Here is a 23,596-nt window from a genome sequence, read left to right on the forward strand (position 1 = left end):
GGTTGCGTTTTTATCTTTATGTACACAATGTTTAAAGGAAATTTTGCATGGCAGATGCAGCAACTCACTTTATGGCATTCAGTAGAAAATGAAATCTATGTAAAACTTTAATTGTCTATTATTCTACATGAACTCATTAGTCAATGAGTAAAGGCAACAATGGATAAAGGCATTCTACAATGTAATCTCTGTTGAAAAACAAGAATGCAAGAATAATTCCAGGGATCCGCACAAGCAGTGGGGAATTAGTCTAAGGTTGATCAACGAAGATGCCATGAAGCACAAGTATGGATTATTTTTAAACCAACAAATAGTAAAGAATAAAAAAGTAATACAAATAATATACAAACAAATATGAAAGCATGTGCAACAGTTTGAATGACTGTATCAGATTTGATGTGGAATGAATAATAATAATAATTTCTATTTGTAAAACATGAACATATCATCCCCTTAGGGATTTCAAGGAGCTGGGAGCCGTCTGAGAGAATAAGTGAGCTATTGCCCACAGTCACATGATGCTGAGCTGAGCTGCCACCGGGGATCGAACAGTAAGCCCCATGCTTTGGAATCAGCCACTGTGGCCGCTGCGCCACACCTCTCTGAATGAAGAGAAATAAATACAAGAAGGGAGATAAATGATCTAAACACATAGGGAAAGAAAGACTAGTGCAGCAAAGAGCCCTTAAGAAAACCAATAAAACTGGTGTTCAAAAATTGTGAAAGGCAGGCTTTTGTTAAAGTGTGGTAGGTTTAATATGGAGGCAACCAAATATCTTGTATTAGGTGAAGGAGCAGTGATGTGGGACAAAGGTTATGTTCAAGGAGAGTTCACTAAAGATCGGGTTCTTCTTTTCGGCACTTCAAAAAGTCCACATGCAAAACCACTTTAGAGCTGAATTTTGGTGCTTTGGGAAATAGACTTGTTTGGCTTCTAAAGCAGAACACTTTTAAAATAGTGATGAAGGACCTAAGGCAAACCAATACAGTTCTAATATTGTTGAAGTGTTATCAAAATTGCAAATCAGGGAGTTAAACTCTTTAGCCACAGCAGGTACTGGAATATCATTTTAACAGGCATATCCACCATTTACATGGAGAGAACAGTCTATCTTTCTGAAAATTGTGCTGTTAAGTTTATGTTCTTTGGTCAGTCATTGAGATTTTCCAAATTTCATACTGTGTTGATTAGCTTGAGTACTCTTGGACCACTGTGTAACAATTACCGTATTCGTCTCTGAATGAGGAGATCCTTCTGTTCGTCCTGTGAATTGTCTGGACAAAAGACAGATTTATAGAGCCGGGTCATAACCATTTTTTCAATATAATCCATTAATCGATCACATTCATCCGTAGGAGAGCCTAGAAAAAGGTAGATTATCAGAGAAAGCCATGGAATGTTTCTCACTTGACATTAGAAGACAACAGTGGGGGACATTGAAATCTCATTCAAGGTGTGACATACCTTAGGAGATAGAATATTCTATATTGAATATCTTACAAATGCCACATGAAAAGGTTATACTGTTTTTAATTATATGATGTAATAGACATTTTCTGAAACCTCTGTTGCATATAGGAACGAGACAAACTAAAAGCACTGCTATTCCAATACATGATATAATGTAGAAGAAAGGGAATACTTACACTTGTAAATATTCACCAATCAGAAACAGTTTCCAGAAATACTCAGCCATTGCATACAGACGGTTTACATGTGTGGAAATGGCAACAGACATGATGATTGCTGCCAAATCTAAGGCATCTCGAGTTTTGAATAATGTATGTGTCAGCATTTGAGGCTCATTTAGTCATTTTTCTTCATTCAGTCACAGAACAGTGACAACTTGATGCATGTAACAAAAGAACACCAATGACATATGTAGAGGCATCACTGGCAGGCCTCATTCACAACCATTTCAAAGTCAATGAATCATGCTAGTGCTGTAATGAGTTTTAAATAGGAGGCATATTGCAGTAGATCATGGATGAGGACAACAATGTATTACTCCCCTCTGATCACTCTCTTTCCGTGTGAGACAGACAGACAGACAGAGAGACAGACAGACACACACACACAAACACACACACACACACCCACACAACTCCATACTCCTCTTTAACTCAGCAAATCTCAACACACCTTTAACCAGTCACTATCAGATCAAGCCTCCATTTCTTATTAGCCACATTACCACAACTCTATCTTAGCATAACTTGGCCAACACCTCAAAATCACTAAGTCCGATTCCTTCAAGAGACTCCGTTGAATTCTACGCTCTCTCTCTAATGCCCACTACCAAATCTACAACCACTATCCAATCGGCAAATGTACCCTGCCTGCTTACCATTCTCAAGTTTGAAAATCTAATGTTTGCTCCATCAAGATTACAATGCACATCTGCTTGCTCTCACTGTTGCTCTTGATTTATTTAAAGGGCAGCATCTCCATACGTTATTACATCACTTTTGTCGTACTCAAAAGGCCTGTATTGCAAAACCAACTCAAGTCCAAGCCATTCCCACCTCCTAAACTCCTCAGACCACCATTACTTCATCTAACAACTCCACCAATCACTTTGTTAATGTGGTGGCAGCCAATGACAATATATCGGATCTGGTTGATTTGTGGATCCTCCGTGGTGTGAAACATACAACTATTTTAAACCTTAATTTCTCAAAAACGACTGAACTGATGTACTGTATGTTTTAACTGACATTTTCACCCAACTAGAACGTCCCTTTAACCTTTGGTTTTTTCCACTGTGAAAAAACTGTTAAAAACGGAGTTCTGTCGGAGATTGAAATGTGCATAAAAACTCAAATTCCAGTGTCTTTCACAACATACCACATGGTCAACCACCATGTAGTCATTAACTTAACTGTTTTTGTTTAATATGTACGGTTTCCAAAGTTTTTTTTTTTTATTGAGAAGCACAAATATTAGTAACAAATTAATATTTCATATCGCCAAGGGTGATAGCATTTGACAAGCATCCTAGATTCATCAATCCACTGCTTACTAAAGTGGCGATGTGCAATAGTGCAACTAACTTGGGTTTAAATCAATCTTCATTGGGATGTACCAATATACTATTAAATGATAAAATGTGCTTATGATGTAAACATTGGACTTTAAACCACCCATATCAACAAGCAATATCACTTGAGTTATGATCAACAATAATTAAACATCATGCCATATAACTAGTATCATACTAAACGGTTAGTAACGTACTTTCAATCTACCCTTAAACATCAAGCCTTCCGGTCAGCTATAAAATTACCTCTAAAAATTATTTTGATAAAGTGCAAAGTGCACGTACAACAGGAAAAAAAGTGACTACGAAATTGTTCTCTAACCATTTAAAAAAAACATATTTGAAATTTGAAGATTTCCTTACCTTCCCAACCCCACACTGACTTCATGAAGAAGGGAAAGTAGTGAAAGAACATATGCCACAGAAACAAGTCATTAGTTGAAATCTAAAGTGTCTAGTATTCATCAGAATTAAAAACTCTCCAAATTGCATAAAATCTATTTGAGCTCTTATTCTGTAAAGCTTACAAATATTCAAACATTCTAATCCTGGACATTTTACTATTCCAGTGACCCACAGTAGGAGATTCTATTGCCTTCCAACCTTGTAATACCAAAGAACAGACAACCATCAGGGCTAAGTAGATAAAACACTGACCCCGCCCTGGTGAATGATTTGAACTGTCTAGAAACCAGAGTGGAAGCGGTATCCGGTTGAACATGGAGTCCCAATATTTTGTTTAAATCATGAAAAACCGGATGCCAAAAGTTAGGAAATACTGTACTAGTAAAAACCATATGGGGCCAATTCTCATGCGCATTAATTTGAAACCTGAAGCACTGACCCGATACTGCTGGGTTTATCCTGTGATGAGTACTGAGTGTAATATGCAAGCCATTTATAAAGGAACGCCATTTACTTAAAGATCACTGCTCGAAGACCTTTATGCCACGTCTCTGCTATAAACTGCCAATTCCCCATATGTTGTATGAATAGTGCTCTTAGCAATTTGTATCGAAAAAATGGGAATCAATGCTGCATTTGACTTCTGTCGTAGAGCTGTATACCAATTCCCCACTCCCAACAGTCTATTCTGACTATTAACTTCATCAGAGTAGGAGAGCCCTTATTCAATATAGCACATTTAACTTTGAAAAAACTACTTATGTGTTAGAACCCTATGAAAAGGGGATTGAGCACGTTGCAGTTCTAACTCAATCTAAGCCCATGTTTTTAACCACGGATTAGTAAAGAAATCATGAACTAAACATAGCACTTTGACGTTCCAACTTTCTGAAAGAATTCCTGAAATCACATATCCCATGCATCTACACTCCTTTCACGATGTAAAGGAATGTCATACAGGGAGGACTTTCTCAGTAATTTAGCAGTGTTCAAAATAAGGGGCAAGTTTATTTCTGATTCTTTAATCATATGGGTAAAAAAAACAAAAACATTGTTTGAATAACTTGCCAGGATGACTGATTGTCTAAATAGGATGCTAAATATGAATTCTGCAATGCTAATCTCCCTCCCCCTCTGCTCCTTATGTAGTTGCAATACGGCCAAGCAAACTCCAGGACGTTTGTTCCTTGATATGAACTTACTAAAGAGGGAATCCACTTACTGGAAATAGGAGTTATTCACTTTAATTGGGACCTTAGCAAAAAGAAACAAACAAAGGTAAAATCAACATTGTTATCAATGAAACCTTTCCAATTATTGATACTGGAAGCAGTGTCCATCTGTTTAATAGATCTTTAACTTTCCTCATCATAGTCAAATAACTAAGATGAAACAGGCATGCAAAGCTTGAGGTGATAACATTTCCTGAAAGCCAGCTGTTGTTACAACACTGAGGATCATCGTTCGTCTCTGCCCTAAACAGCAAAACTTTATTTTATGCTGAGTGGCTAATCTGATAGCAACCCAAAGCGATGAATTCCTGAATTATGCCAAGCGCTCCTTGATTATTATTTTTGTCAGCTTTGTTATATAAAATGATGGAATCTGCAAAAAGCTTACTTTTGTACATCCCCTCTACTGGGGTATAAATCTCAGGTGTGTTGTATTGTTTAACCACCAGGGGCTCAATAAAAAATGTAAACAAAAGCGGTGACAGCCCAGGCGGGTACCGCTCTATTTGCGCCGATCCCCTGGGCATTCATCAATAACCTCTGCACCCAGATAAATATTACGAAGCATTTACAAGAATTGCTTAGGAATATCAAGTTTTGTTAAGATAGCAAATAATACATCCCAGTTAACTAGGTCGTATACCTTTTTCGCATGGATTACAATTATTACCGCTTTTAAATTGTGGATAGAATAATAAACGATTGCCTGAACCAAATAGTTTGTATTTGCAGACACTGATCTACCAGTTATAAACCTGTTTTGGTGTTTCTGTATAACTTTGTGCCACAGGTGTTAATAGTGTTGCAATCATTTAAGTGAAAAGCTTATAGCAGAAATTTAATAGACTAACTGGCCTCTAGGAGTTGACTTTGAGAGGAGGCTGATCTTTTTTCGGAAAACTGACAACCAAATTCTTCAGTAAAGGATTTGTGAACATCTATACCCTCCAGGATTTGATTAAATAACAGTCAAGAAAGACAGAAGTAGCAGAGCAAATTCCTTATAGAATTGTATTGGGATACATTTGTTCCCACATGCTTTTGCATTTGCTTTTAAGGCAGTCTCAACATCGGACAGAGACAGTTTCTCTATAAGACTATCCCTACCTGATTGAGACAATTTATGGAGCTCAGGGGAGCTACGATATTGCTCCAGCTCCATCAAGGAGACTTCATCTACATTTTGGTACAGGTCCTGGTAATGTTGATAAAATATCTGTGCTATCTCTTCTTTGTGGCTGCTTTGAGTCTTGGTGAATGGATTAAGAACAGTGTCAATGTAGTTATTGCATGTTTTACTCCTTGTGGACCACACCAACATTTTACCGATCTGTTGGCTCTCTTCATATATTTTCTTCTTAAAGGTTTTATCATTACATATTTCTTCAGTCAGAAAAAAATCCCTGAAGTTCTGTGATTCCTTCCTAAGCTCCTGACGTCTTACTTGAGTTTCGATTTTGCTCACCAAACCCTTGACTACCTCTGATGTGTTTTCCAGGGCCTTTTCCAGCTCCTAAATTCTCATAGCAGGATTCTAGTTCGTTTTGACTTACTAAACAGTTGTCTACCTCCTAAATGTAGCTTTAAAGGCTGCCCAAAATAAAAATACTGTGGCTGTATTAAGGGTCTTTGAAGAAACTCCGTGATCTGCACTCCGATTTCCTCTCTCCATACATGGTCAGATAATAGTCTATCAAACTAACATGTACCCCCTAGAGCTTTGATCTCAAGTAAGATCCGAAGGGTTCCCGCATACATACGAAGCGGAAAACTACCCGCAAATAAGACATGACGTCACCCTGTAGTTCGAGAGGTTTTCGTGCCACGATCTCTCGCAAGAGTTTGCCTCGAACGATCTAAGAGTGAGCCTCACGAATGACATTGGGACAGCCGATGTGAAGCACTTGGGTTAGTTTTACCTACGTTTATTTACTGTTACAGAGAGTGACGCGATGCGATTTAGATAAAACCATTTGAGTTTATTTCGATGTTCAAATTATACAGACCAATCAGCATAACACTCTAGCCAGGCTGTTTAACGAATCAACAACAGAGGCGCCCACTTAAATTAGACTCTCCCTGCCACGTTCGTTGCCTCCCCCAGACTCAGGATCAGTCTGAGGCAACAACGGACAGGTGAGCAGCACGGAACCACAGGGCAATTCTGGTTGGGGTCAGATGAATGAGTACCCAAGATTATTCCTTTTAAGTATAATAAGGATAACCTTTAATGTGTGGGTTACCTGCTAAATAGGCGCTTAACCAGTAATCCTTTTGAATTTTCTACAGACAGCATAAGTATATGTGACTGGCTGTTAAACTGCTGAAGTAATTTCTACAACACCGCTATGATATAGCTGGAGATAAGGGTCATGCACCTTAGTGATTTTAGCTTTTTTGAGTGGCGACTAAGAGAGCAAATGTGTATCTGAGAGGTTGAGATAACATGTGCGTGAGCAGACTATATTAGAGGACAGAGCAGTACAGTTTTAGATATTCTTTCTGCCGTCTTTTAAGCTCAGGATTTCTTGCCTCCACAGAGCGGGGTCTCACTATTCCTGAGCCAGGTCCAGGAGAGGTGAGGTCTCTTCCCCTGACACACTGGGTGAGTAAACCACTGTCCTATAGAGCGTTTTTAATGTCTCCTGGATAGTGTAACGGATAGAAGGAGGACTCTAATGGTGGGCTCACCATGTGTTTGTCGTTTCAGATGTCTGTTGACACCAGGTGACACGGCGAAGTAAAACAGATGATGGAAAATAATATCCTTTTGTTAACACTTTATTGAATTAATTTAGCACATTAGTTTTCACTTGCAGTAGCATTTATAAGACAGAACAGAGGCCCTGAAGAAAGCCTAGGGCATCTTTCCCATTAGGCTGAAACATGTTGGCCCCTTTGCAGCTATTTGGTTAAAACTGCATAAATACATTTATTACTGCACTGTTCTTGGTTTTTTTAACAGGAAGAGGCCGCTTCTCTCTTAAATAAAAAATAATTTCTTGTGCGGTTCCCTATCCTATTTTAATCTCACCACTTTCATATTTTTCTGCACTGCACTTGATTCCCTCAAGATCAGAGTCATATGGTCCTAAAATTATTGTGGGTCGGAATCCCATTCGCTAACAAAGGGTACGATCTCAGTCTCAATGATCTAGAGACTTACGACCCTAATAGGATTACCAAGTGATAATATTAATCATACAATTGTTTGATGGGAATCCTAAATACATGTGTTCCCTTCACAATCATTGGTGGCCCACCTACTTGATATTCCTTTTCCCGAGCCGGAACTAAGTAGTCTTGGCTGTATCTGGGTGTACTAATTTAGTCTTCCAGATAAATATATAAAGGCTGTTAATAATACTCCCTTTTTGAGACCCCTAGGTTTTACAGTTGTATATACTGCTCCTTTTTCCACTAATATTCACCCTGTGCAATCCTATTACCTACCTATACCAACACCACCAATCTCTCTGTGCAAACCTCATGAGGGGGAATTGTGCATCTGGCCCCCTAAACCCCCTTTATCCTTGCTGGTGCTGTGTCCCTGTACCCTGGTCGCTCTTTACCTCCTTCACAGTATTGCAGAGGTACCCCTCCAACTCCACACCCACAAAATGAGGCATATATGGAAAGATTAGCTTCCACAATCACTAATGCAAACTACACATTTTCCCTTAATTTTGAGATCAACAAGCGAAATTCAAGCTTGCCTGGCCCAGCCCCTCTCTATATCTTCTTTTGTAGAGCTTTAGATCATCGACAAAAAGGCCTGTGCCTCCCCTGCAGCTGAAAATATATGGAATTTGCTTTTAAACAGGAACTTAGGTTTTGATTGTTGAGTCAGAGAAACCGGAGCACCACCAGTCCTGAAGTGTCACAAAAGACCTTGACATTCTTTTTACTGTCGAGCAGCTGTTATTAAAGGGTCAGAGAAGACACGAAATTGAAGGCTCTCAAAAATAGTAAATGTTGTGCGTTTAATCGCGATACCCAAAATCTGTTTTTTGATCCTGTAATCAGCACTGGTTACCAGATTAGTATGTGGATATTTCATATTCGAGATGCGCTGAGCAGGAACTTTGAGGGCTCTCATGATCGTCAAATCCTTTTAATCAAATTTTCTACCAAGTAGGCCAGGTTTGTAGACCCTCCCGGGTCCTCATCACCTTTCAGCATACCTAAAAAACATAGGTTTGATCGTCTGCCAAGACTTTATAAATCTTTGATCTTATTTGATAGTAGCCGAACCTCCTTCTGACAATTTGGTCCTTGAGATCGGAGATACTCTATTCAGCCTCCTGAAATCCAATAGGTAGCTGTGCCAGAGTGACGTCTATCTTGATCAATTGGGGATGTAGTGCAGCAGTCTCATCCTTTTTTGTCCATTTCAGATCCCTAATTTAATTGAGAATACTCTCAAAAAGATGCATTAGGGACTTGGCTTTTTATGGTGGCTGTGACTGTTTTTGATTTGACCCTTGTTCGATCCTTACTGACTCAACGGGGGTATCATATTTGATTGCTTCTGTCAATCTCTCAAGTTCCTCAAAGGGAGGATCTGAAACAAATCAACAGGCTTTTCATCAGACTATACTCTGAACTTAAAGGCAAGGACATTTTAACCGATGTAGATGAAGTCCCAGACTTAGCGCTGTCAACTTCAGATTGGGTTAAGTATTGGACTGACCTCTTGGCTCTCATTAAGGCCAACTCTTGGATCCAAATTTTGATAGCTTCATGAACAGGGGATAATCCTTCATTCTTGCCTCCTTGTTCAAGCCCTTTTTAGTTTGAGTTAGCTGAGTAAATCGATTGACTGATGAACAAGCCAACTGATCCGCTAATACTCCTCAAATCCTCGATTTCCCCTTTCTGACACAGCTGACTCCATGGTCTGGTCGCTAACTTTGTCACACGCCAGATTTGTATTTAATGCGGAGACCAGCCCTGAATGCCTGGTAAGTAGTACTAACTCTTCCGATGGGGAATCAATCTCAGAGCTTACAGGACTACCCACAACATTGCGCTTCTTAGTCATATCTCATCTGATTAGTGCAATCTTCTGTGTGCCAGCTTTACACTTAGATTGCCAACCACCCCTGGATACCAAGCGGTTTCCCCTCTCTGTAAAGCAGTGGCCATATCTCAAGGTGAGTCACTAACTATATTGCGATCTCATCATCTGCTGTTTCACCATCAGATTACCAGGCCTTAACAATGTCAATGATGGCTGTCGCCCTACTTTGGCGAACTCTTAAGGAAAGCCTTTTTACTCACCACCAGATGCACATTTCTGTGAAAAGACCACTGATTGTTTCACTAATTATGAACGCAATGCATCCAACAGGAGGTATTAGACAGGTACATCCTTGCATTTAATAGTGGGCTAGGCCGTCATAAAGCTCCTTCAACTGCCAATAACAAAACTACCTGTCTTGAACAATATTTGAATGTTAGCTCACAGAGGAAGGAGTCCTACAAAGGCGATTTCCAACACAGTGGCACCACACCTTGACACATCAGCTGTATCTCCTCACTCACGACCCTAGGACAGTTGGATGCAGGCAGAGAAACTAGCAGACGACAGTCTGTAGTATGACAGTGTGGGTAGGGGGCAGTTCAATGCATCCTTTGTGGCGTAGTGTCTCACTGAAACTAATCCTCCACATTCTCCAATGACAAATTCAGATTTTCAATATTGAACCTTCACCAACTGCGGCAACTCCTGATAAACGGGTAGGTGGAGCACTCACTGAAACACACCTCCGGTATGGGGACACCACAGATGACTTCTGTCCAGGTCAGGAGACTTTCCTTGGAACCTGCCTGAAGACCAGTCTCATCGCTGCATAACTTTGTGGCACGCCGGCTGTGAGAGCATCCAGAAAAGCAGTGCAGAGCGGGAAGGCAGCACTAGCAACCTAGAAGCCAGGCATACTGCCCCATAGCAACCCACTGAATACCAAGGATGTGCTTTGTTCATGGCAGTTGAAAACAAGTTATGTCATATGTTGCCTGCGTTCCTATACACAACTGCTGCATTTTGGTGTTTTTTCATTTTTGAGCCCCAAACAACTCACATTTGAACTGGTTTTTCTTCCCAGTTATTTTTTTTTATATTTCTTTTTATTAAAAAATAAACAAAGAAAACACAAAGGTATCAATAAATTACACAAAGCAAATAGACTGTACAAGGGCGGACCATCAGTACATAAACAGCAGTATAAAGAGGATATGATTGGGGGGGGGGGGGGAGAGGGGGAGAGGAAGAAGGGAGAGGGGGAGAGGAAGAAGGAAAAGGAGGCCTCAAATATAATATTTAGTCAAGATTAGGGGGAAAGCGGGAGATCAAGTACAACGGTTTCAGGTGGCACACATCTCCTCTATAGCGATTCCAGGGGGCCCAGATTTTATGCCACTTTCGGGGACGACCTCGAGCCACATATACAGCCTTTTCCCTGAACATACACCAATCCATGTCATCCATCCAACCCTCAATAGTAGGAGGACGCTGGGATCCCCACAATTGTGCAATATTGCGTTTAGCAATCATCGTTCCCAAGGTCACCCATTGCGTTTGGGCTACATTATGATCAGTGGGCTCCCAAACATTCAACAGGCAACGCCTGGCTTCAGGCAAAAGTGCCACACCCATAACTTCCTGAAGCACCTTGTGGACCCAATAGTCGGTTGCTTTCCCACACTCCCAGATGATGTGCATAAACGTGGCCAACTAGCCACAACCCCGCCTACACAGACCCTCCTCCGAAAAACCCATCTGAACTAAGCGGGGACCCGTGACATACACTCTATGTAGTATTTTGAGTTGGACCAATCTCAGGCGAGCTGGAATCGCGACCTCCTGTGGGGAGGAGATCGCGGACTGCCAATCTTCATCATCAAGTTCAAGACCGTCACGGGTCCACTGATCTCGCAGTTGCAACAGAAGTTCTGCTCTATGGTTAATCAGTTTTTTATACACTAGGGAGATGGTACTATCCGGTATATAACCATCCAGAACACGGTCCTCCAGCGGGGCAGACTCCGGTATCTCCCCCCGCCCCCTAGGGAAGACCGAATCGAGCGCATGACGGATCTGTGCATAATGGAAGTACTCCGTTCCTCCCAGCTTGAACTCTGCCTGCAGGGCTACAAAGGACTTCACTTGCCCCTTAACCCAGAGATCACCCACCCTGGAGATACCAATGAGGTCCCACCTGTCAAATCCCTTCGTGTTCCACAGTTTACCAAGCCGATCTGATCCAAAAAGCGGGGTCGCTAAGGTCAATTGATCTTTCCACCCCAACGCGCTGGTGGCGTCCTGCCAAATCCGCACAGCTGTCCGCGTCGGCCCCGTCAGAGACCTCACTACAGATTTGGAATATATTGCCCTATAGTAATTACCTCCAGGGAGCAACCACCCACCTATCCATAGCAAAACCTGGGTTTGGCCCGGGGCAATACGTACCGTGGTTGATGGCCCCCAACTGCGACGCCCAATAGTACCTTTTAATATCGGGAAGAGCAATACCTCCGTCGTACCAGGGGAGCGTCAATTTGGCGAGTGCAATCCGGGGCCTACCATCCCACAGCAATTTCCTCTGTAGACCCTCAACTATACGGAAGTAGCTACCAGGAACAAAATCAAGGGTATTCTGCAGGGCGTACAAAAAACGAGGAAGGGACATCATCTTAAAAAGGGCCGCACGTCCGAGTAACGAAAGTGGAAGTTTCCGCCAATTCGCCACGTCTCGCCTCAACCGCGCCAAAAGGGGAAGGAGATTTTTCTCATACCGGATCAAGGGGTCCATTGAAATAAAAATACCAAGATATTTAAACCCCTGATGTGCGATCTGGATAGGACAGCCATGCGGCAAAGTGGGTACATCACCACGGAGTACATAAAGAGAAGATTTCGCCCAGTTGATAATCAGACCAGAATTCCTACCAAAGGAAATCAAAACGTCGCATAACACTATCAGGGACTTTCTGGGGGAGGTCAGGTACAAAAGGATGTCATCCGCATACAAGGAGATACGATCTTTGTGTTCCAGGATCAATAAGTACCCTTTATAGAGGGTTCCCAATGGATCCACGCAGCTAGGGGTTCAAGCGCCAGCGCAAACAGGAGGGGAGACAGCGGGCAACCCTGATGGGTACCTTGCCCAAGACTAAACGTTGCAGAAACGCAGCCATTTACCACTACCTGAGCGAGGGGATCCGCGTAAAGAAGCCGCACCCAGCCAATAAACTCCGAGCCGAAACCAAATTTAGCCAGCACCGCCCATAAATACGGACATTCCACAGTATCAAACGCCATAGTGGCGTCTAAAGACGCCAAAATGGCCGATTCATGCAGCGTCGCCGCCCTAGCGATAACACCATGCAGCCGTCGAAGATTCAATGCCGTATTCCGGTGCGGGATAAAACCAGATTGATCCGGATGAACTAGATCGCCGATGACCGTGATTAGTCTATTAGCTAACAACTTAGCAAGAATTTTTGGCACGGCGTTTAACAATGAAATTGGACGGTACGAAACACATTTATCCCGTGGCTTCCCCTCTTTATGTATAACAACTATAGTAGCCAAACGCTGATCCCGGGAGAGAAACCCACCATCGCGGGACTCCATGAACATGTCCCTTAAATACGGGGCAGTCCTGTCGGGCTGAAACTTGTATAACTCAATTGGCAAACCATTGGGGCCTATTGCTTTACCCGAACGTAAGGAACGCATAGCTAACGCTATTTCATCCGCCGTGATCGCCGAGTCCATTAGATCCCTATCTTCCACAGAAAGACTTGGAAGGGCTATATCTCGAAGCAGTAAACGAGAATCCTCCTCCGGTCTATCGGACACAGAGGAGTACACGGTGTGAAAATGATTGGCGAAGCACGTCACTATCTCCTGCGGGTCGGTAACTAGGGCCCCACCCTCCGTCTCAATCTCTGGCACCACACGACTTGCTCTATCTTTCCTATCCAACCAAGCTATCAATTTGCCAGCCTTATCTCCAACATCATAGATACGCCCCTGTTGCTCCCGGCTAAGAGCCTTCGCCGCATCCGACACCAATGACTTGTATTCAAGCTGCTTCAACTGCAGAACATGCAGTTTCGAGTGGGTCACCTCCTGCTCCAAAGCCAATTCCAAATCTGTTATTTCCGTCTCTATCTTAACCACTTCCTCCTCTCTGTGCTTCTTAACTCCAGCGATCAATGACAGGGCCTGACCCCTCATGACTGTCTTAAAAGCCTCCCATAGAGAGACCGCGGAAGAAACTGAGCCTTCATTCTCTCGGAAATAATGATCCAGAGCCTTCACAAGCTCACTACGAATTTTAGAGCTACGAAGATACCAAGGGTTAATTGGGGCAACCCGACCCTCGGCACCCAGGACTAAGTTCAATCGGAGCCATAGTGGGGAGTGATCAGAAATCCCCCGAGCCATATGACGGACCTCTGCAACACCAAACGCCTGTGCAGATGGTACTAACACATAATCAATCCTGGAGAGACTACAATGGGCTCCCGAAAAGTATACTGCCGCTGAGTGGAATGAAGCAACCGCCAACAATCCACCAGACCCAGCGCATCAATAAAATCAGGCAGCCAACTATGCGTCCCCTTGACGTCCCTGGGTGGATGTCTATCAAGCCTACCTGAAACCACCGCATTAAAGTCCCCACCTAAGATCAGGGACCCAGCCGGGAGATCAAGCAACACCCGCCCCAAATCAGCAAAAGTAGTCTACTGTAAGCCTGGAGGAACATAAAGAAAAAACCACGGTAATAGTACGACCCTCCCACCGCCCCAAAATCGCCACATAGCGTCCCCTATTATCAATGACAGTGGATTCCACCTCAAGCGGGAGAGCAGTTTTAACAAGGATCCACGAGATCCAGAGGAGAACCCAGCATGGGCAACCAGACGATACCCCTTCCTGTTCATGGCGTGGCACGTATGCCCCACCAAGTGAGTCTCCTGAAGGAGAACAATATCGGGGGATTGGCGTTTCAGGAGCTGTAGTACCACCCCATGCTTAATCTTGTCCCCCAATCCATTGACATTCCAGCTCATCAACCTCAATCCCCTACCCCCCATCATAAAAGAAAAAGAAGATCCAACCACGAGCTGGGTCCAATGCTTCGATGAAAATGTCCTGCAGTATAGCACCTTGCAAAAATAATGAACAAAACATCCACACCTAGAGAAGGTGACCATTCCACATCGTACCTCGCTAGCGCTAGCTGCGCTTTTTGCCTGCTGCACTGTATTTTAAATTCCCGTTTTTGTACTTAATTTGAATCTGTTATTTTACCTTGTTTTTAAACTGGAGCGACCTCCTGGCCTCACTTCCTGCACATAATACCCCCCCTGGGGACCATCACCACTGCCTTTGGCGGGTCCGGGATCACGGGGTACCGGGGATTAATTTGAGCGCCATTTTGGATCGGGCTTGGGCACTCTCGCGTATTCTCGCGAGATTTCGGCCTACTGAGCCTATTTGAGGCAGCGAGTGACGGCGGGTCAGCCTGGAGAAGGTGACCATTCCACATCGTACCTCGCTAGCGCTAGCTGCGCTTTTTGCCTGCTGCACTGTATTTTAAATTCCCGTTTTTGTACTTAATTTGAATCTGTTATTTTACCTTGTTTTTAAACTGGAGCGACCTCCTGGCCCGACTTCCTGCACATAATACCCCCCCTGGGGACCATCACCACTGCCTTTGGCGGGTCCGGGATCACGGGGTACCGGGGATTAATTTGAGCGCCATTTTGGATCGGGCTTGGGCACTCTCGCGTATTCTCGCAAGATTTCGGCCTACTGAGCCTATTTGAGCCTCTCTTCGGTCGCGCAGCGGGGACGTGCAGCGGGAGCGCCTTCATCGCGCCTGAGTCCAGCCAGAGTCCTGCCCGTCTGCGCTCGTCCGCGCTAGGCAGGGCTATGCAGGTCTCTCTGGCATGATAGGATGATTTCCCCTGCAGATTTACGCTCGCTGCGACGAGGGGTAAGTGGATGTCGTCACGGTACTTTGGATCCTCTTTGTGGTCCTTATCAGTGCCCCATCTGCTTTTTTATTCTTCCGGCTCCACAACCTATTTCGCTTTTTCAACCCAAATCCCCTATAGCTCCCATCTTAGGTCCTAAACGGGGATCAGTTACTAGTTCGCCTCTTAAGATATTTCTTCTGAACGTAAGGTCTTTGGCCTGCCACTCGCAAGAAGTCTTCTCATTGATTTCTGATGAAAATCCTGACATTTTCTTTTTTACCGAAACTTGGCTCCACGACAATTCGATGGCTGTGATTAACTTAGCCCTCCCAGTAGGCTATACCATGCACTCTTCCCATCGTATTGGTAGAGGTGGAGGCATCGCAGTCGCGGTAAAAAATCGCTATTCTTGTGTGTGGTCTCCTACTATTATAGCTGGATGCGAGAGTGCACACTTCAACATCACTGTTAGTCCCCACTTCACCTTTGCGGGACTCTTAATCTATAGGCCTCCTGGTCCTGATGGTGCGTTTCATGTCAGTCTTCCAGATGTGGTTTCCTCTTTAGTTTTGAAAACCAATAATTTTACGGTCATTGGTGACCTTAATCTTCACATGGACGCCCCACTTTCCAACTCAGTCCATAGTTTGCTTTCTGATCTTGAGGCATTTAAATTAGTCCAACTAGTTGAGTTCCCGACACATATCGGTGGACACCTGTTGGATCCTGTCCTGACGAACATCTCTTCCAATATTGAAGTGCTTCAGCCAAAGCCTATGGCCTGATCACTATCTGATCGAAACGCGCATCTCTATTAACATCCCTCCATCCAATAACAACCTGCCTAAGACTCTTAAGCGTCCTTGGAGAAACCTGAACCTGGAGCATTTTCATCACCTTTTGTTGCAGCACCATCCCCAACCTCCTGAGGAAGTTTCCCGTGGTTATGACGACTTTTGTAAATGGCTTGAGCAGTCTTTGGATACCCTTATACCAGCTAGGTGGAGCAAAGCTAAATCGGGCTCCCCTAGTCCTTGGTATGTTGATTCCCTTAGGGTATTGAAATCATCCTGTAAAAAAGCTGAACGTGCCTGGCGCAGAAACTATGATACTGTTCTTAAAGCAGCTTATAGATCCTGCACCAGAACGTATCATAGGGCTATATGCTCTGCCAGGGCTGCTTTCTACTCACAGGAAATAAAAAACAGCACCAACCCTACCAAGATCATTTTTAGGGTGTGCAAAGACCTCACCAATAAAAGAACTGCCTCCACGCTCACTGCCTCCATGACACACTGTGAGGATCTGGCATCGTTCTTCGTTGAAAAAGTGGAGGCCATATATAGGTCGTTTGCTCTGCCTTTTGTCAGGGAAATTAATAGTGCCCCCCTGGTCTCCAAATCCCTATTAGCTATTACAGGTCCGACCCTAGAGGAGTTCTTAAATCTGGCGATCAAAGTTAAGTCTGGCTCTCCGGATGACCTTATGACACCCATGCAATTCCGCGATTTTGCCGATTGCTGTTACCCGGCGATGCAGAGCTTGATTGATCTTTCTTTTAGAACTGGTAGTGTTCCCACTGCTTGGAAGCAGGCCACTATTATACCAATTCTAAAAAAAAACTCTCTCGACCCTTCCAAAGCAGAGCATTACCGACCCATCTCCCTCCTTCCTTGGATGGCTAAAATAGCCGAAGCTCACGCCAATAGGATTCTATCCCTCCATCTGCAAGAAGTAAATATACTAGACAACTCCCAGAATGGGTTTCGAGCCGGTCATAGTACCGAGACCGCCCTCTTGGCGGTGGTAGAACATATCAGGAAAATACTAGACCAAGGTCAGACGGCGGCACTGATCCTATTGGATCTAAGTGCCGCCTTCGACACAGTCTCCCACCAGATCCTGTTACACCGCCTTGCGGAGGCTGGAGTTGAGGAACAAGCACTTGAATGGTTTCGATCATTTCTTACGGATCGAACCTTTAAAGTTTCCACACCTCCTTATATCTCTGCCCCTCGCCCCATTCTACAGGGAGTTCCACAGGGTTCGGCCCTCAGCCCCACCCTTTTTAATTTATATGTTGCACCATTGGCGCACGTAGCTGCCAGCTTCGGTCTTACAATAGTGTCATACGCCGATGACACTCAGTTGGTTGTGTCACTCAATGGCGACTCCAATATGAGCGCCTCCACCTTTCAGGCAGCCCTTAAAGCTGTCGCCGGTTGGATGGCGAATAATCGCTTACAACTCAACGCCACCAAGACGGAGGTCATTCTCTACGGTAGGGACAGTGAGCTATGGGGAGACCAATGGTGGCCTCCTGAACTGGGACCTGCTCCCTCTCCTGTAACTGAAGTCAGAAATCTGGGCGTATGGCTTGATGATCAACTGTCATTTATTCCCCACATCAAACGTGTCGCGGGAACTTGTTTTGGCGCTTTACAGTGCCTACGGCCCATTTTTTTATTTTTCGACGCGGACACTCGGCAGATTATAGTCCAAGCTATGGTGTTGACCAGATTGGACTATACTAGCTCCCTGTTTTTGGGTGTTAATCAAGCCGAGTTGGCCCGTCTTCAGCGGATACAAAATACGGCGGCCAGGATGCTGGTCGGCCTCCCTAAATTTGTCTCTGCTCGTAGCACTATCCACGACCTACACTGGCTCCCAGTAGGCAAAAGAATTAAGTTCAAGGCTTTGTGCCTTACTTTCAAAATTCTTAACTTGGCCTCCCCTCCTATTCTCACCCAGACCATTCTTCACTATGTTCCCTCAAGAGCCCTTCGGTCTGCTGGCTCAAATTTGGCCACTGTTCCTCGCTTTAAAAAATCCAGAATGGGCGGCCGTTCTTTTTCGGTGATGGCGGCTACATTGTGGAATTCTTTGCCTGCCTCACTTCGTTGCATCCCTGATCTGCTCCAGTTCAGGAAACAATTAAAAACTCATCTATTCTCCTCTGGTTAGTCTTAGTGTTATCTGGTCCTCTCTGTTGTGTTGTGTGTGCCATCTCCAAAAGCGCCGGGACGCCTCTTGGCTGCGGCATCTGTGCGCTATACAAAATAAAATAACATAACATAACATAACACCCCCATCCACCCACCCCCAAACAACCCATTACAACACCCCCCACCCTGCACCCCTACGTACGACGAAAAAGCCACCCCAACTTGCAGTGTGCCTGTCGCCCCACACCCAACTAAACTACGAGAAGTAAGGCTGAGGAGGAATAAACCCCAACGATATCCCTGCAACCCCCAGTGCAAAAGAAAACTGGCAGTAATAAGTCAAATCCAGAACAACCGTATTAAAAGTCCTTTCGTAGTCCCCGGAGACCTGGAAGATGGTGCTCATTCCTGCTCTTCAGGTCCTCCCTCCGCTCCACCAGGCTGACTCTCAGGATACTGTCGGGCCGGCAGGGTGTCCAACCAATCAGCCACCACTTCAGGCTTATCAAAAAAGTACACCCTTTCGTTATATTCAATCCTCAATTTGGCAGGAAAGAGCATGGCATGCTTAAGGTCCTTCTCGCGAAGTCTCCTTTTCACACCCAGAAAACTGAGCCGCTGTTTCTGGACCATCTGTGTGAAGTCCGGGTAAAAACTGATGGAGGAGTTTCCAAACTTCAGGGGACCACCCTCACGCGAGGCCTGAAGGATAGCGTCTCTGTCCCAAAAGTTAAAAATCCGTCCTATCAGAGGCCGTGGCGGGGCTCCCACTTTCGGTTTTCCACCCGGAATTCTATGGGCCCGTTCCACCATGAAAAACTTGCTCAGTCCCTTAGGTGCTAAATGATTGATGATAAGGTCCTCAACAAAAAGGTCAGTAGCTTGCTCCTCTGCCTTTTCCGGAACGCCAATAATACGGATGTTGTTCCGCTGGCCCGTCCTTCAAAATCCTCCAGGCGACGAACAACCATGTCATTAGAGGCCCCAAGAGTACGGACTTTGGTTTGTAACTCAACAACGTCGTCCGTAAGGCTCAATGTTTTAATATCCAGCGATGTAACCCTTTCATTGGTTTTTGTGAGGTCCGTCCGGATCAAATTCACATCAATCGCCACCGTATCCCAACTTGTGGGCAAGAGTCTCCATTTGCTTCCCGAGGGAGGACTGGATACCATCTATGGCGGCCATCACATCCTGCAGCGTCGGCTCCATCACCGGGGTCGACGAACTCTTCGCCTCCTCCAGCAACCTACCGGTTCCGCTGGGCGACCCCCGAACCGGAGCATAACGATCCATGACGTTGGTTTGGGTGTAGCTGCCCCTTCTGGTATTCTTCACCCTCTGTTTGTCTCCTTCAGGTTTGCCCGCCATGTCGGGACAGTATCGAACAATGTCCTAGGTAAAGGCGGAGGGGAGATACAGCAGACCGCACAGGGAGAAGAGAACAAATTCCACACAGAGGGACTGCCAACCAGGGCGATAGAGCGGCAGGGGGCCCGAGAGAGCGAAAGTCAGTGGGGCGTCGCAAGTCTGGAGACCACAGCGATAACCAAAAACGAAAGTGAAACTGAGCTGGACCGGGGCTCTTCGCTGCCCCAAGCCTTTGTTGTTCAATTATGCCCCGGGCACCATGTCAACTCGGGCGCTGGGCATCCAGGAGACGAAGGTCGCAAACTTCTCAGCCTCACAACTCCGGCACCCGGGGTCCGATCGGGACGGCGGAAACGATTTCAGGATCAGCGGTGGTTCATCCGCACAAAGATGTCAACTGCAAACAGGATAAGTGACAGGATATATTCGGGAGGTTACGAGGGTCTCGGGAGCCCCTTGCTCACGCGGCCATCTTGGTTGCGCGCGAAGCTCCTCCCCCTTCCCTTCCCAGTTATTTTAATGATTTTTTCTATAGTTTACTTATTTTTCAACCTAAAATGCACACAACAGAAGGCCAGGCCCTGTGCCCAGCCCACAGTGGTGGTCCAGCCCACACAGTGTGACTTCAGCACTTTGCTGGGGGTTGGCTGCAGCTAGAACCCTGCGCCTGGCCTACAAAGGCCATTGCTCACCACAGATTGGGCACAGGCCCCAACACTGATCTTACAGACTACAGTGTTTGGCTTTGTTTGTGCTTTTTTTTTTAAATACAATTGTAATACAGTGCCTGAAACTCATGATTTGGAGCTACTCCAGAATCAAGCACAAAATGGACTCTAATGCAGTACCTAAAATGGTCACTCAGGAGCCAGTTCAGAAACCTTAATCGTGCTCTGAAAATGGCGCTTTGTTTTAGGGACTACTATAGATTTTGTATGCCTCTGGATGTCTATCACCTCTGCCCTGGTGTCGGCCACCTATTGAGTGGACCGCCTTGGCTGTGTAAAATGTTTTTTCACATCGTGAAAGTCGTGAGTTAGAGGACCCGAGGATTTCAGTATGGCCAAAAAAAGTTCTAACGCTAATCCAGCATATCAAAATGGTACTAAAATGTAAAAATGTGATTGACGTGTTGGAAATGGCGCTTTTTGCAGGGTTATCCCCAACGTTTTCGCTTCTTCCTCCTTTTTTTCCTGACCTCTGCTTGTTAGCTATAGGACTCAGGGCACTTTACCACTGCTGATCAGTACTAAAGTGCATATGCTCTCTGTGTAAATTGTTATTGTAATTGGTTATCCATGATTGGCGTATTTGATTTACCAGTAGGTCCCTAGTAAAGCTCACTGAGTGTGCCAGGGCTAGTAAATCAAATGCCACTAGTGGGCCAGCAGCACTATCTGTGCCACCCACAAGAGTAGCCCTGAAAAGAGGTCTCAGGCCTGCCACCGCGGGTGCCTGTGCGCAGTTTGTTAACTGCCATGTCGACTTGGCAAGTGCACCCACTTGCCAGGCCCTACCTAACCTTCCCTTTTCTTACAAATGGGGCGCGCCTATGGTAGGCCCATGGTACCCCCCTAGCTAGGGTGCAGTGTATGTGAAAGGTAGAACATGTACTGGTGTGTGTAACATGTCCCGATAGTGAAATACTGCCGATTTTGTTTTTTACTATTGAAAGGCTATCCTGCCCCATAGGACAGAATGGGAAATGCTTTGTAACATTTTACGAGCATATCTTCATAGGGATAAGATGGAAACATTGAGTTTAGTATCCCTGAACTCAGGATTTAATAACACATCTTTTAGTAGAGATGGTTTTTAATTTGTGTTTGAAAATTCCACATTTAGAAAGTGGCTATTTTCTTGTTCAACAATCCTGTGAGCCTCTGCCGGTTTGTGGATGGACCGTTTGGCTTAGGAGTGACAGGGGCTGGGGAGATGCAGTGGCTTCAGGAGTCTGGATGAGTAAGCACTAGACTGAACAGACCTGATCTGCATTTGGAGTGGTGGGAGGAGTAGCACCTGTACCCGAATAGGGCTGTGCCTGCCTTCCACAGTTCTGGGTCTGCCCTCCTGTGATGTGTCTGGGGCCAAGGCTCACACAGACAATGGATGTTGTGCACTTGCAGATTACCCCCAGAACTGGCTTGAACTGGGATCAGATCCCCCAGCACAAAGAGAACAAAGACATTTTGGGGCAGAAGTATCAGACTCAAAACCCCAGACTTTAGATCATCCCTGGAACTCAAGAGGAACCTTTGCAAAGGAGAAGAGCTGGAGAGACTGAGGAGAGGTGCTGCCCTTGCTATGTGTCTAGGGTTGGCCTGCAGTTGCTGTTTCTGCCAAGGAAAGGAGAAGGACTTTGCTGTGCGCTGTTCAGGCTGAAGATGAGAGCAAAGGTTCCTACGGGAGCAAAAATTGGAAATCACTTGTTTTCTCATCCCATTAACCCCTTTTTTCTCCCTTGCAATGATGGTCACAAAATGTATCGGGCCAAACTTAGCTAAGTACATACAAAAGGTGATGGAAGGAATGCTTGCAATTTGTCTAACCACTGGCCATCACTTAGGTAGCATGCCAAACCAGTGCTCTTTTGCGCACCATGCCACCTCAGTTTGGAGCTAGCCATATGCAAATAAGCCTTGAACCTGGTCCTCATGGGAACAGTCCAGGATTAACTGCCAGGCAAGATCCTTGGTGAACCGGAACACAAGCAACATAGGACCGGTTTTGTCCTGATAAGGGCTCATCAGCCACGTACAGATTGGTTCCAGTGGCACAGTGAGCACAGACCGAGTGATTTCCGGTGGTTAGACTTATTGCAAGCATCCTCCCATCATCTTTTGTGTGTTTCATGTACCGCTTTAAGTGGCCAATGGTAAGTAATTAAGTAACCAGTTTCTATAGTGCTCGAATGCCCGAGGGCATCTTGGCGCTCGTGTTCTCAACGCACTGACAAAGACTGCTGAAACTGATGGTCTCCAGCCAGCTTATAACTATTCGTTGACCATATAAAAGGTAGTGAATAGATTGAGAAGAATCAATGCCGCCTTCCCTCCCTTGTCAACCAGCATTCTTATTTCTCCCAAAAGCCTCCACTAAGGCCGATGAGTGCAATTATTTGACCTGAAGTCATGTTGAGAAGAATCCAGAAAGTGATTAGAGTTTAATAAGGTCAACAGCTCCTCATTCATTGCTTTTTCCCGTGTCTTTGCCGGTAGAGGGAGGCGTGATATAGGTCGGTAACTGAGAGTCAAGGGGCGCTTTTTAAACAATAATAGGAGGACACATGCTTTTTTTCAGGCTGCTAAAAAACAGACCTTCAATCATGATGTTAACCCGTGAGAGATACTGATACGATGTCTGAGACCACATGTAAAATATGGGGAGGACAAGGGTCTGTAGGGGCTGTGCAGATAAGTTTGGCTAGCTTCGAAGCGGTGACCGGCCCAAACTTTCCCAAGGATTCTGGTCTCTTATCCATATTAGCATCCTGCTTTCATGTAGACAAAAAGACAGTCCGTAAAATGTTCAGAGTAGGGGCATTTTGACATGTGGTGAAATCCCGGAAGATCTGATTCACTTTGTCCTGAAAAAAATCAGC

General features: G+C 44.8%; 1 protein-coding gene across 2 annotated transcripts in view; it reads right to left on the minus strand.

Annotated features, from left to right (window-relative positions):
- The window catches only part of LOC144792322 (rab5 GDP/GTP exchange factor-like), a 172,101-nt gene that overhangs the window by 88,015 nt on the left and 60,490 nt on the right, over positions 1 to 23,596 (minus strand). For both annotated transcript variants that reach the window (XR_013602537.1, XM_078667278.1), the window contains exon 6: positions 1,227 to 1,362. Coding sequence is in view for 1 of the 2 variants with exons in the window: in XM_078667278.1 (XP_078523404.1) it covers positions 1,227 to 1,362 (136 nt within the window). In the remaining variant the exon portion in view is untranslated. The remainder of the gene's footprint in view (positions 1 to 1,226; positions 1,363 to 23,596) is intronic.

Source organism: Lissotriton helveticus, chromosome 11, assembly GCF_964261635.1.
Source record: "Lissotriton helveticus chromosome 11, aLisHel1.1, whole genome shotgun sequence".
NCBI lineage: Eukaryota > Metazoa > Chordata > Amphibia > Caudata > Salamandridae > Lissotriton > Lissotriton helveticus.